The 14,219-nt window shown below is 39.9% G+C and overlaps 1 protein-coding gene across 1 annotated transcript in view; it reads right to left on the minus strand.

The window, feature by feature from the left end:
• EML6 (EMAP like 6) overlaps positions 1-8,382 on the minus strand; it is a 158,450-nt gene extending 150,068 nt beyond the window's left edge. Inside the window, exons 1-2 of the mRNA XM_064509754.1 lie at positions 7,846-8,382; positions 6,213-6,905 (exon numbers count right to left, since the gene is read on the minus strand). Coding sequence (XP_064365824.1) covers positions 6,213-6,409 — 197 coding nt within the window. The 5' untranslated portion in view covers positions 6,410-6,905; positions 7,846-8,382. The remainder of the gene's footprint in view (positions 1-6,212; positions 6,906-7,845) is intronic.
• Positions 8,383-14,219: the final 5,837 nt, after the last annotated feature.

Genomic DNA, 14,219 nt, shown 5'->3' on the forward strand with positions numbered 1-14,219 from the left:
AAAAACGTACTTGGGATTTTAATGACCATCTTTTCACTTTTCCTAACAAATAAGCAACCTGTGACTGTACAAGCAATAAATCTTACTTATAACTGCTACCATATCCAACATATCATTGGGATGTATGAGCATTAGCCTGTTCAAATATTGTAGTCAAATGATATAGATGTATTGCCACAAATGTCTACTAAGGTCTTCTGCATTTTAACTGGTCTACGTATTTCAAAAATATGTTTGATAGGATATTGTAACTATGTATTCCAACACATCCGAGGCATTAATCTGGGTATTTAAGAAACTAGTATTTAGGGCAACTCATGTCCCAGTAAAGACTTTGAACCTAAATTCAACACAACAGTCAAGCAGAGCAAATATAAGAGCAACCATCAGAAATTCATTAAATAAATGCCATTTTCACTTGTTTCCTGAGACTGAAAGCAAGTGATGCAAAAAGCTGATTAGGGGAATTTTTAACAGGAAATTTCTTTAATATGAAACTCCTTTAACTAACTACTGTCTCAAAAAACTTCCCGAAGCATGCAAGTATATACAGATCTCAGTTACTGCACTAAAAGTTATATAGAAAAAGTATTTGATTATCCAACACATTTTTCTGCATCTATATAATTTATTTCATCTATTCAATGTTTATTCCATTCTCATTTCAGTAACAGATAAAACTATATTCTGATGTACCATGTTTAACCAAGGAGGCTCACATATGCTTTGTCAAAATTTAGGCTGAGAAAATACTTCATCCACCAATAAAGTTTATCCTGTAAATACGGAATGAAATACAGCAGAAGTGTAACCACGTTTAGCAACCCTACACAAGTATCAGGGTAGTAAATTGATTGATCTATTCTGTCGATACTTCAAAAGAATTTAGACCAAAATTGCTCAAATGAAACTTTATCTAAATAATTAATTAAAAAGTTAATATAGTTTGTAAAGTGAGCTTGAAGTATCAAATTAAAAATGAGATATTAAAAGTTGTGTGAAATAAAAATGTCAACTTGAATATCAAGTTAAGAGAAGCACATACAAGAAAAAGAAAAAAAGAGAGAGAAAACACACTTTAATACATTCTGCTTCATCCTTGCTGTTCCAAAGTCATGTCTTTCAAATTTTAATGGCTTTGGCCTTGCCAGACATCACACAGGGAACAGGACTGCGATTTCTGTTGCTGAAAATCCTGTATGGCTTGATTGCTACTTTTCTATCTCTTAAGTCACTAAATTTCAGCAGTCCTGCATGTGCAAGTCTTTTTATCAGAGAAAATGACCACAGTATCCTGGATACCATTCTATAGCAAACAAGTACTTGCATTTACCATTAAAAAGTGGCAACTATATATAAGTTTATACTATCTTAGATCCCTTCAACATAAGCATCATCATATAAACACAAACATTATAATATGGGAATGGAAATATATGATATGTATTAAGTAAAATTTAGATATTTTAACACTGAGTTTTTGATTTGTATCCCTCTGCCATCAATTTATTTATTCCAGAATTACATTTACTATACTCCACAATTTATGACATTGCTTCAAGCATCATATTTCTTTTTCCAGAACTGCATAAAGATGATAAAACATGTAGTCATGTCCTAATATACATCCTATCTCCTGAAATGATCAGTCTAAAGAACAAGTCAGGCTGCTAGTCACTCACTCTACTCAGCAAATCCCACCACCACTGGCACATCCACTTTTTTTAATCTCAGTCTGTCAGCACAGTAGAACACACAAACACAGCAGCATACTTAAGTGATATTCTGATAAATCCTACATTATTATTACATTGTAACCAGACTTACATAAAGAACATGCTTTAGTATACACAGATAATAGCTTTTCCTCCTGGTTAACATCCCTAGGCAGCAAAGACTGCAGAGAAACTGGGCAGTCTCTTGTGGTACCCTGCCTCACAGACAATTTATTTTAAGCCAGCAGCCATACAAAATATGCTTTTGTAAATGCATAATATTACAATACATCAGATAGGTAAATTTATCTGTCAAGGTAAATTTGGAAATCACACGTCATTTTAAGAAACTGCAGAATACAAAAAGTGCAGATGAAGTCTTTGATAAAATGTCAAAGATATTCTCTGAGTAAGTTTTGACATAGTCAGGACAACCAATCAATACTGCAGAAATTCTTGGAAACAACAGGGAGAAGCAATAACTATATTACCACTATTGCAAACATTTCTCAAGATTAGGAACCTGTGTTTACAAAATTTCTGGGGAGAAAAAAAAAAAAAAAAAAGAAGAAGAAGAAATGAAATCAATTGCATTTTAAATTATAATGAGAAATATGTCAACTGATTATATTTCCATTTCCTGTGGCAAGCTATTTTTGGCCTTCACATGCATAAACTGCAGAAAAATTATAGGAAAGAACTGCCCCTCATTCAACATTTCATTGGGAGAGAAAGGAAAGCAATCCAATTCTTTGCTGTTACACAAGTAATGTACAATGTAAGAGTCAGGAAACCTGTTGGGTTTTTCCCACTTCTGTACTTTTTAAATTGTTCAATTACTGTCAAAACTAATGATGCAGTATTGCAAGTGGTTATATTGAACAAATTCTACACTTTCATGAATTTCATTGAAGTCACTGGCACTGCATGAATTGCAAGATTTTCATTAATACATTAACTTACAGCCAACATAATGAGCTGCTGTAAATGCCCACTTTTAAATTAGTCAAGAAGGAAAATCATCCCCATATGCTATTATTACAGCTTCTGAAGCCTAACCCTGCAAAGCGCAAATGACTGAATTCAAAGAGAATAAGTCATCTACATAAGGATATATCTACTCTATACTTTCTACACTAAAATCTTCTAATAACTGTGCTAACTTTACCTTAGCCAGACCACATTTCAAGAACAATCGGACACACCATAGAGCTGACATGTAAGCCAATTTGTGGTTGCTTTGTGGTCTGCAATATAGACATACTTCAGGATTTAGAGTTTAGGGAGAGAAAACAGGAATATTCTGACCTTCACCACCCCTGAGCTGCTATATTGCGCTCAATAATCAAAGCTTTCATTAAAAAAAGGGGAAGGGGGAAAAAGGAAAAAATAAGGTGTATCTCATGCTCTTTGACTCTAAAGACAGACATGTCATTTATAAAGTTACTTAGTCTCCAGATAAAAATGCATCAGTAGTCTTGAGAGACCAGAACCAACTCTATTAATTTCAGCTATGTGTTGATTCTGTTTTACAATGATAACACTTGATAATTGATACTAACATTTGATAATCAAGTATTTGATAGAGTTGTAACTATTCTACAACTAAATAACATGCAGAAACAACTGTATTGTGTAACTGGAAGTGACCCTCTCAAAAAAACAAAACAAAAAAACAAAAAAACCAAATCACACACACCCAAAACTTAGAACACTATGTTGGAAGAGGAGCTTGGAGGTCACCTAGTCCAACCCCCTGAACAAAGCTGGGCTACCTTCAAAGTTAGATGAGGCAGTTCAGGTTCTCATCTCATTAAAACATGCTGTATTTTCAAGCTCTGTCTCCCTTTAGCTTGATAGTTTCCTCCCATAGAAAATAACACTTAAGAATGCACTTGATCATACTTTGAACATCTACCTTATTAGCTGAATGCAGTAGGTTAAGTTCCTTATACAAACAGAACTTATTTTTCTGGTATGAACCTTGGAAGAATTTCACTCACCATTAATCCAATACAGTCTACTATAGCCAAAACTAGGTTGTGTCCAACTGCATTATCTTGATACAAAGCAAGAGGCAGGACCATTAAACTTGTGAAAACAGAAAAAGTATTTTTAAACACATGACCTTTTATCCAAGGAAAAACCTCTACATCCATGATTTTAATAAACACTTCAGCGTAACATACAAGCTCTCAACCCTCTGAGTTATGGGTTCATCAATTTTTTTTCACAAAGTAGTACTCACTGAAAGCCTTCTATACAGAAGGAGCCAATGTTAGATGCAAGCCATTTTTTCTAAAATATAACAACTTAAATGCCTGTTAGCCACATTTGTCAGCCACATCAGTGATAATCATACAAGGAACCATATGATTTAAAATCATTAAAGTGATTCCATCAGTAAGGACTACAAAATGCACCAAAGGCATAAAAACATCAACCAAATGCAAACAATAGAATATTCTAGCAACACTGTGGAAACTCTTAAGCAAAAGATCTCTCCTTCCTTAAACACCATATAGCAGCAACTTTTCTTGTCCACTAAGAGCTGAAAGAAACTCCTACTTGGGCCCTGTTAATGCCTTCTGGGCCAAAATGTTTCCTCCACTGTTGAAACTAAGTTCAATCTACAGAACTCTGAGCTTGTTATGGACCAGAAACGGAATTCATCTTTCAGAAGTACGAATTGAACATTAGTGGAACACAGCTAGCCCTCAAGACACCTGCTAATTTGAACAGGTGACTGCTAGTTTTCTTAAAAGAGCAGAAACAGGCATAGATGGTGTCAAAGTACACATATCAAAAACTCATATTCCTTCTATATCCATTTTATATTTTAAATATGACATTGCCGAAAGCATTCTCCTAACATGAGATACTCCTTAAGGGACAAGGCACAGAAGTTATACAATACGGATGGGTTTGGGATGGGGGTGGGGGGGAACGTGTTGTCAAGTATAATAATCAGGACACCTTTTCCTCAGCAGATGGAACATTTTAAAAAATAAAATAAAATCGAAGCATCAGTGTCCAACCAAAAAAGCAGTAGATATACGTAGATGTGTCCTGAGAAATGATCTTGCTATTTTTGAGTGAGAATTCATATATAAGCTGACAAATATACAAACTGATATATTGATATCTTCTACCCCATAAAGTATCAAAACTTACCATCCATGCAATACATGAAGATCACCTTTCATAAGATACTGTGGATGCATATAAAATACTCAATCTGCTTTTAGGGATCTGAGCAGCCAAGTGTCTATTTAAATATCCTTTGGCAACTGATACCAGAATAAACTTCTACGTGCCTCCATTGTTTTCATGAAATGCTATTGCTTTAACACAGATTATAAAGGGGAGGAGAATAATGCTACTAGTATACATAGCAGCCAGAAGATCTCTCTGGGAAAAGCAGAGGTTTTTCTCTAAATGAGACTCCAGAAAGATTATATGACAGCTATGCAATTTTGTTACTGACTGTCAAAATGCTAACTGACTTCAGCAGATGTTTCCCACAGTACTGCTGCACCATGAGTCACCTGGGAATATTCCGATTTCACATCACCATGAAAACACTTCATTCATTCTGAATTCAGGTGAATATGGAGGACAGCAGTTAGCTCACCTGAGAGGAGTGTCATTACCATGCAACTTTCTTTACCAGGATATTCTAGGTTCATATTTCTGCCATAAAGTAGCAGAGCCAACATTAATTTTCTATTTTACTGACGTAATTTCTGAATTTTGGACAGAATCCTTAAAAGGTTAGCTTAAGTCAGTAACCACATGTCTGTAACGCTATCACATCAGGTACGGTAGAATCAGTATTTCTGTACCACAATAACAGTGATTGAACTCACTCCCTAGATAGAATTTAAAAGACAGAGACCAAAAAATTGGACAGATCAGGAGCAAAATCTGTGCTTCTGTAGCCATCTTGCACCAGCATGCATGTAATTTCTGGTTGGAGTATAAACAACTAAACTTGATTTTAAGTGAAATTTTCAGGATTGTATAGAAAAGATTGAGCTATGTGCCAGATTTATGGTGCTCTTGTGCTGGGCTTTGTGGGTGTAAGGAGAGCTACAATTGCTTTCTCTTAGACATCAGTATTAATGAACTTGGGTCCCAGCACTGACAAGATTAAGGTGCTGGATTCCACGATTTTGCAGCACTGTTGCACTAAGATCTTCCCCATGCATTTCTGTAGTGTAGCTGTCTGTTTTGCTATTGGTACAGCTGCAGAAGAAAAACCTGTCTTTATCTTAACATTAAAACATTTTGAAGCTTTGCTACAAAAATAATAATAATCAACAAGATCTAGATATCCAGCTTTAACACAGACCCTTGATAACAAATCTGTGCTGCTTTAAAATGACAGCTACAAGCTGAGCTGTTTGAAGAAAGGAGGGGATATTTTAGCAGCTCTACATTCTCCTCCTTTCCCTTTAAACCCCACCCCACCACAAGAAAAGTCTGCCCCCTTACCTGATAATATCATCGTTGTGTCCCAGGAAGAATTTCTGGCTGTGTTCTCTGGTGTTATAAACCACTCCGACTCCAGCCACGAAGTAAACCACCTCTTTGCCTGCTGTGTAGTACAGGTTGTTGCGGCACTGGTGACCCCTGTACCCGTAAACCCACTCCAGACGGAGCTGACATCTAGGAGCTGTCCGATCCGCCATGATAACCAATCCCCTCTCCCCACTAGCACACACAAAATCTAGTGCTGCCCCTCCTTCCCTTAACTCCTTCCCCCTTAAAGGTTTTCCCCTTTAAAACGTTAGCAATCTCTGCCCAGCTGCTGAATCTTCAGGTTGCACTTTCCAGTGATGGTCTTAAATAGAAAACACATTCACAGATCAGGTCTGCTATTGCTGCCGCTGCCGCCACTGCCGCTCTTACTGCTGTGCTGCCACCATAATCTTCTGCTGCCCAGGATGAACAGCTGCTGTTTCCCTGCTGCTGTGCAGCCCAGACAACTTCTTGGGGGAGAAGGGAGATAACAAAAACACACCTACATAAATAGCAGACAGGCCTTTTCTTTCCAAAGGCAAAGTAACTTCTGTGCGTCACCACCACCTGCCAAGGACTCCCTGCTGTATGCCCTGTACCGCACCTTCTTGTCTCCTTGCAAAAAGGAATGTTCTTCTTTCCAAGGTATTTGTCATTGGGTCAAAACTGAAAGAAAACAAACAAACAAAGGTGTATTTGAATTGTCGAATGCCCGTATATTTAAAATGCAAAGTGACCACTTTGATGGGGGGGGGGGGGGGGGGGGAAGGGAGGAGAAGAAGAGTGGAGGGTGTCCCAGCACTGTCTGAATCTGTGCTGTTACAGTTCTGAGTGGTCTAAGTCTTCCAAGCCTTTCCAGCAAGATCCAGCGCAATTGTCAGTCATCATAGGACATGCTATTGAGGGAGAGAGGATTCATATACAACATCCAACATAAATCTGGTAATATTACCCCATCTTTCCTTATTCCCCAGCACCCAAAACTTCCTCTTTGTGGAGTAAAGAGCAACTATTTAATTTCAACAATGTTATGTTCCCTTTTTGTGGTCACAAAACACTCCAATTTCCTATGAAGTTGGGGAGCTTGTATTTATTTATTTTTTATTTACAGTCATCCTTTGGAATGACATCCCCAAGGACGTATTTCCTTATTTCTCTTCTCCTTTTTCTGAAGCATGATTTGTATTATCCTCTGTCGAGAGTGGTTACTGTGTGTTGTTTGTAGTAAGCCATCCACCACTTTATAGTATCACTCAACAAGAGACCAGAACCAACCCTGCAAAGAACTCGGCCACAATTGCAGGCAGGAGAATGCTGAATCTGAGGAGAAAAATCAGACTCGTTCTCAGAAGCAACACAGCATAGTACCAGATGGAAGAGAAGGAGGAAATAAACTACCCACGACTCGACTAAGCCATTTACCTTTCCCCACAGAATATGTCTTATATTCACTATCTGCCCAAACTGAAAAGCAGCGTGTTGACACCGGGTTACATAAACGGCACGGCGCCAGCAATGCTCCCCGGGGCATCCGGAACACAGGCAACATAACCCGCAAGCGATACAACCGGCTCGCAATGAATGACGCTCCACGCTTGAAGCAAACCTTAGAGTAAAGCCTGGCATCACACTCAGAGCAACAGCCTCCGGAGGGAATATCATCGCTCATCGCCCCCAGGCCAACAGTCCCTCTCGCAGCCGAGCCTGGCGCTGCCCCAGCGCCGGGCTCCCCAGGGGCGCCGCGGAGCCGCCTGGCACGGCGGAGCAGCCCCCCCGCGGGACGGGGCCGGGACGCCGGCCAGCCCGCCGGGGCAGCCGGAGCCGCACACGCACCGGCCGTCCCACCCGCGGCGCCGCCTGTCTGCGGGGAACGGCGGAGGCTGAGGCCGCCCGATCGGAGCAGCGGCTCCCCTGCCACCTGCCGCAGCGCCCCTTCCCCGCCGCGCCCGTGCGCACCGCAGGCGGGCGGCAGTGCGGGGGAATGGCGCTCCCCCCGCCGCCGCTGCCGGGGCTCCCGCACGCACGGCTGGGCGCGCTCCCTAGGCCGCTCGGGCCCCACTCGGCGTGGGGGCGAGCACGGGGCGGCGCCGCCGCCTTTGGAGACTTGTCCGGGCTTAGTTGGCAACGGCGACGCCCATCCCTCAGCGTCCCCGCCCCCGCTCCGCGGAGGCTCATGGGAAGGCGAGTTCCGGCGGGGCCCGCGCCCTGCCGCGCGGCCTGCCGGCGGCGGCCGGAGGGCAACTACAACTCCCAGGGTGCCGTGCGCCGCCTCGGCGACGCGCCGAGCTGTTGCCGTGGGGACGGCTCTGCGGCGGGGGCGGGCGCTGGGGCGGGGGCGCAACTGCCGCGGCGGGGGAGCGCAACTGCCGCGGCGGGGGAGCGCGTGCCCGACACGCGGGCAGCCCCGCGGTGCCCCCTCCCCTCGCCACCCCCGGCGCCGCAGCGGGGCGGGCGGGCGCGCGCGCGCGCGGCCCAACGGCCGCCGGCGGCGGTTCCTGACCGTTGGCGGCGGGGCGTGGCTCGCCCTCAGGCGCCTCGCGGCCCCGGGGGCGGGGAGGGAGTGGGTCGCTCCCCGAGCGCAGGAGGAGCGCAGGAGTTCAGGCGTGGGGAGAGGGGAACGGCGGAACTGCCGCTGGTGCGGGTAAAGCCTTGATGGCTGGCACCGCCAGGGTACTCCACCGGGTGTGTTCTACACCCGGGGGAGGTGCGTATGTGCCTTGCGAGGGGGACAGAGCCCTGGGTGCGGTGCATGGACTCCTGGTATAATAACGGAGAAGTGCCCACCCACTAGCAGTTACGCAGCCAGCAAACCAGCAGAAAATCCAGAGGCCTGGCAGTAAATGGGCATTTTTATCCGTTCAGGATTTAATCATTAATTTTCCCTTTGAGTTACATGCTTAAGTCAGTTTGGAGTGTTTTTACTTTTTTTTTTCAGAAAACACAGTTTAAGGAGAAGAGATGGTGAATTCCAGTCTTTCTTCTTACAAATGAATGGAATCGTTTCTCTCTCTGCCAGGATTAGGTCTGAAAATCACCAATAAACAGACACCCCAAGTTTCTAGGGAGTTTTACTGCTGGTAGCTTCAGGTGTTTGCCCTGTTAGGTGGTATGTCCATATGGAAACCTTGTCTTGTACAGAGATAAACTAAAGTAAACAGAAGGAGCAAGAAACTGTCTAGATACAGTTTCTGCATTATGAGAAAAAGAGACTGGAAAGACTAAGTATCCAAAAATAAGTAAATTACTATGCGTAATATTCATGTTTAGTATTACGTTTGTATGAAATGTAGAATATTCACAATTTTCTCCAGTAATTTGCTCTGTATTGTGGACAGAGCTGTCTTGTTTTTACTGTTATAATCCTATTGTGGGTTGTCTTATTCATGTAAGATACATATTCAGCAATCTGAAAAAGAGACATTTAATACCAGTTCACCCAGCCCTGGAACATACCCATCCTTCCCTCAGAGGTTGTAGCGGCTTGCTGCACCAGTCATATGTGAGTTAAATGGCCCAGAAAGAGGGCTTCCGTACTTGCTTCTTACGGAGACCAGAAATTCAGGGGCTTTGTAGCTCTGTGCAGACCTTTGCCTGGGGCTAAATCTCTGAGGAGCCAGGAGCATCGAGTAACTGTCTGCATAGCATCACCTAAGATGGTCGGAGAAGGGGCTGCAGAGAGGAAAACAGGGATGGTCAGGATTCAAGAATGGCTGCTTTATTTCAGGAAGGAGGAGCATTTCTTTCAAAAAAAACTTCACATAATAAAATTCACCTTTCTGCTTTTCCAGTTCACTGTTGTATCCAAAGTTTTCCCAATAATTCAGAAAAATGATAATAGGGCTACATTAGCTAATCATTTCTTCACAGTGACCCTTTGCACTGCATTCAGTTTTGTTTCCAGCAGTTACCTGTCAAATCATTCATCAGTCACACACCAAAGTACACGTCTTGCTTTGTCCAAATGTATACAGCCATTGAAATGATTGTTTGTTGTTGCTAAGCACTCAGTCAGTTACTGCAAAAGCCTATTTCAAAAGGAATGATAACTGAAAATAGACAACAGCAAATATATTCTTGCTGGCAGCTAAAATTTGTGGGGAAAAAAAACACTCGAAGAGAAATGTTATAAAGCTCCCTCATTTGGGATTTCTGAAGCATACTTTTCAACAAGCTCTGAGACTGTTTGATAAACTGTTTGATGTGTAACTAACGCACTGACTGGCTGAAAAGGCAGTTACCTCTGTATCCTGATCTTTGCGATTTAAAATCTGTTGGGACTCTTTTACTTCTGGTTGCTAAGACTGAACTTTCCAGAAAAGGCAACAGAGGTTTCATAGCACAAGTCCTTTGTCTTTGGAATTAATTTCCCTTTGGTAATATGCCAGATCTTCAGGACTGCACCTATGGCAGAACCGTGTAAAATATTTTCTGTTTCAATGGTCCTTGAGGAATGTACTTGCAAAGACTTTTAACACTGTTATTTACGCTATACTTTAACCCTTGTTGAAGTCCATTCTGCATATAATTTGAATGCTTTTAAAAGCTATTTGAACTATTTGAAATACAGAACGAGTCTAGCATTTTCATGAGTGCCTTTTTTTCTACCTCCCACTCACTTAGTTAAATCAACTTAGGGACTTTGAAAATTCCAGTAGACCCTTAGCGCTTTTTAAGAAATATATAATTGTTAAATCAGCTCTCCTCCCCCTCACCCCCTAAGGTAGCTGTATAGAAAATGTGTTTAAAATAATTGAATTTTTATTTAATTTTTAGCACAAACTCTTAAGGACTTGAGATACTTCATTTTCTTATATTTTATTGTTACAGTATTTGTTTTCAGAAGTGCCTTGTACTGTCCCTAATTAAACAAACTATGCTTCTTGTTTTAGGAGCAAATAGTTTAATATTGAGCACCAGTTCTGGTGCAATAATGCTTATCCTGAAAGATTTGTAGGATTAGCAGCATTAATAATAAAGCAATACACTGTCGCTGAATGTCAAAGCATTTAGCTGCATTGTAATCAGGAAATAATATTTGCACTTTAGATAAGTAGTTCAATAAAACAGTCTTAAGTGTAATATTTTGTTACCTGTGGCATTGTCCATTATTTTTCTGTTCTTAAACACTGTATATTTAAGTGCTGAGTGTTGTTACACCTTTGATAAACATGAATCTGCAAAAAATGCACACATCAGTTATGTACCATATGATCCGAATTCCTCATTCTCTAATGTATGTAATGATGTCATGTAGAAGAATATGTTACTGGTCTAGTTGCAGAGAACTTAAATGGAATAATAATAAATAGAAGACATGATGAAGTTTTGGTTCTCACATATCCTGCAAATCTCACTTAGCCATAGGAGTGATCAAGATATGATTCAGAACTTCATCATTTATCTCACATAATTAGATATGTAGTTTTATCTACCCAGCATGTGAGTAGTTATTTATACTATTGTCTTATTGTTATTTTACTTCTATCATCAAGAAAATGCTGATAAAATGTACGAGCATTTTGTCTGCCTCTAAGCTGTTCTCCTTTCCCCATCAGGTCACATACTGGATTTAGGTCATCCCACTGATGATGCTGCCACAGTGAGCCACATGCAGGCAGGACCTTTGCCTCCTGGAAGAGACATTACCTCTGACATTCATACTCTTTATGCAGCTTCATGAGGGCAAAGGGAAGAATAGCTTTCAAGAAGCCATGTGTTACTTTACCCACATACATGCAAATCCACTTGTACTGGAAGCCTGAGTGAAAGATCTTTATTCAGCTATGCCGAAACAATTTTAATCGTCTCATATTACTTTATTTTTGTCTGCTTTGAAACATGAGAATGTGGAAAAATTTTGTTAACTGGTGGCTGTGTGTCTCTAGTAAGTCTTCCAGTGAATTATGAATTCCCTAGCAGTCCTCAATCCCTGCTTTAGTTTAGCTGCAAAATATCTTTTCAAAGCATGATCTGTTGCTTCTCTGTATAGTTCCCAAACATGAAACAAACAAGAAGCCTCAAGGGGATTCACACATAGTTTAAAGGGATTGTAACTAGTACTTATACACAAGGTATTCGTCTGTCTTTCCAATTTACCGTATATAACACTATAAATTTTAAAAAATATCTATCTCAGGTAACAGAAATATTCTGGCTACTGGAGACATCACGTGAAAGTGAGATAGAACATTCCCATGGTATGGTTTGCTACCACCTAGCTTGTCACATAAATCAGTATTTGAATAATTATATTTGGATATCACCTAGCTTGTTACATAAATCAGTATTTGAATAATTATAGTTGGATATCTAGGTTTGAAGTGGCACATTCTTGTCTCTATATCATGAATGAACAGTTTTCTGGATTTGTTTGTTTTGTTTTGGTGATGTATAAGTAACACAGTTAAAGAATCATCTGACTTGACTATCTGTATCACACTTAAATTCGAACCTATACTTGTTTTCAATTCAGCCTTCTCTTAATCCAGTAAAAATATGTTACGAAAGTGTTTTTTCTTGTTGAGTTCACATTCTAATCTCATATATATTCTAATCATTAACCTGGAATATTTGGTGTCTTCATCATTTCTCATCTCAGTTATCCAATGGAATAATGTCCATGTGATCTCAGCTTTCTTTTTAAGAAATGTTCTGTTGCATTATATCATTCATAAAAAAATATTAAACCAAATTTTTGTATGTGTAACCAATTTACTTGCACTGTCTTAGATGCACAGTATATCCATGTATTCATCATTTTTTGTCTGTGAGTTTCTGAAAAGCTCACCACAGTTCTATCTAAATGCAAAGGAAATTGCTTACTGCAAAAGGCTGTCTGAAGACGCACTTAATTTTACTTGCTCTTTCATACACGAAGATGTTTTTATATGATAAATTACTTAGCAGAAGCTATTTTACATCTTCGTATTATTCTTACATGTAGAACTATGATGAATTCATTTTCACTTTCCATTCATTTAAATTATTACTAGTCTTTAGCCTTTGAAGTGATATTTGTAACTTCTTCTTTAATCATATTTTATCCATTTGCTTCTTTTAAAATAATGGTTGTCATCAGTATCTTTGTATGTTGCAAAATAACTATTGGAATATCAAAATTATTTAATTGTTCCTACAAAGAACAGAATCTAAAAGCAAAAATCACCACACAGGCTGGTCATACTACATTAATACGAATATACTACTTCATGTGGTGCTTTTGAGGTGCTTTCATTGGCAGTGGGGACACATCTACATATGTTTTCTTCTAACATTACTTCAAGAATCTTAACTTGTATGTTTTAATACTGGTTTTCTTTCTCTAAGTCACTTAACTTGTGCTTGAAAACTGCCAGTCATAAGTCTTTCTACTCACTGGTCTCCCAACAGCTGTACTACCCATAACTATACAGTTCTGTCGATGAAAAGAAAGCCCTCTACCCACTCAGCAAGGACATAATATAAAGGACATATAATTATAAGGACATAAAATAAAATAATTTCGGGTCTCTAGTTGCATGTCTGTCACCTTCCTGTGAGTACCAGTGGCCAAGCTGAACTTTGTATTTCATCCTTCAGTAAAAAGTTGGCATGTTCTTTTCTTGTTTTTTATATGTTTTTATGTTTTTTAACATTGGCAAAGTGTGTGTGTGGGGGGGCCTTAAGCAAGACACATTGTTTTACTAAACAGCATACCCTCACTTTTAAAAAAGATGACTCACTATAAAATGTATTATTACTGTAGCAACTAAGTACACTAGTCATGAACCAACATCCCAAAAAACAGTAGAAAACCTTAAAGCGAAACATGTGAAACTACAAGTTCAGTCTCACCTATTTTTCTAGAATCTGTGTTTACAAAGATTTTGTGAAAAACATTTTGGGAGGTGAATAAATTATCTTTTCATGGTGAGGGATCATTTTTGGTTTAAAAAAGAAAATTATTCACTTTCTGTTAGGATACATCATGTTGATGAAAAT

Source organism: Dromaius novaehollandiae, chromosome 3 (assembly GCF_036370855.1).
Source record: "Dromaius novaehollandiae isolate bDroNov1 chromosome 3, bDroNov1.hap1, whole genome shotgun sequence".
Classification (NCBI taxonomy): domain Eukaryota; kingdom Metazoa; phylum Chordata; class Aves; order Casuariiformes; family Dromaiidae; genus Dromaius; species Dromaius novaehollandiae.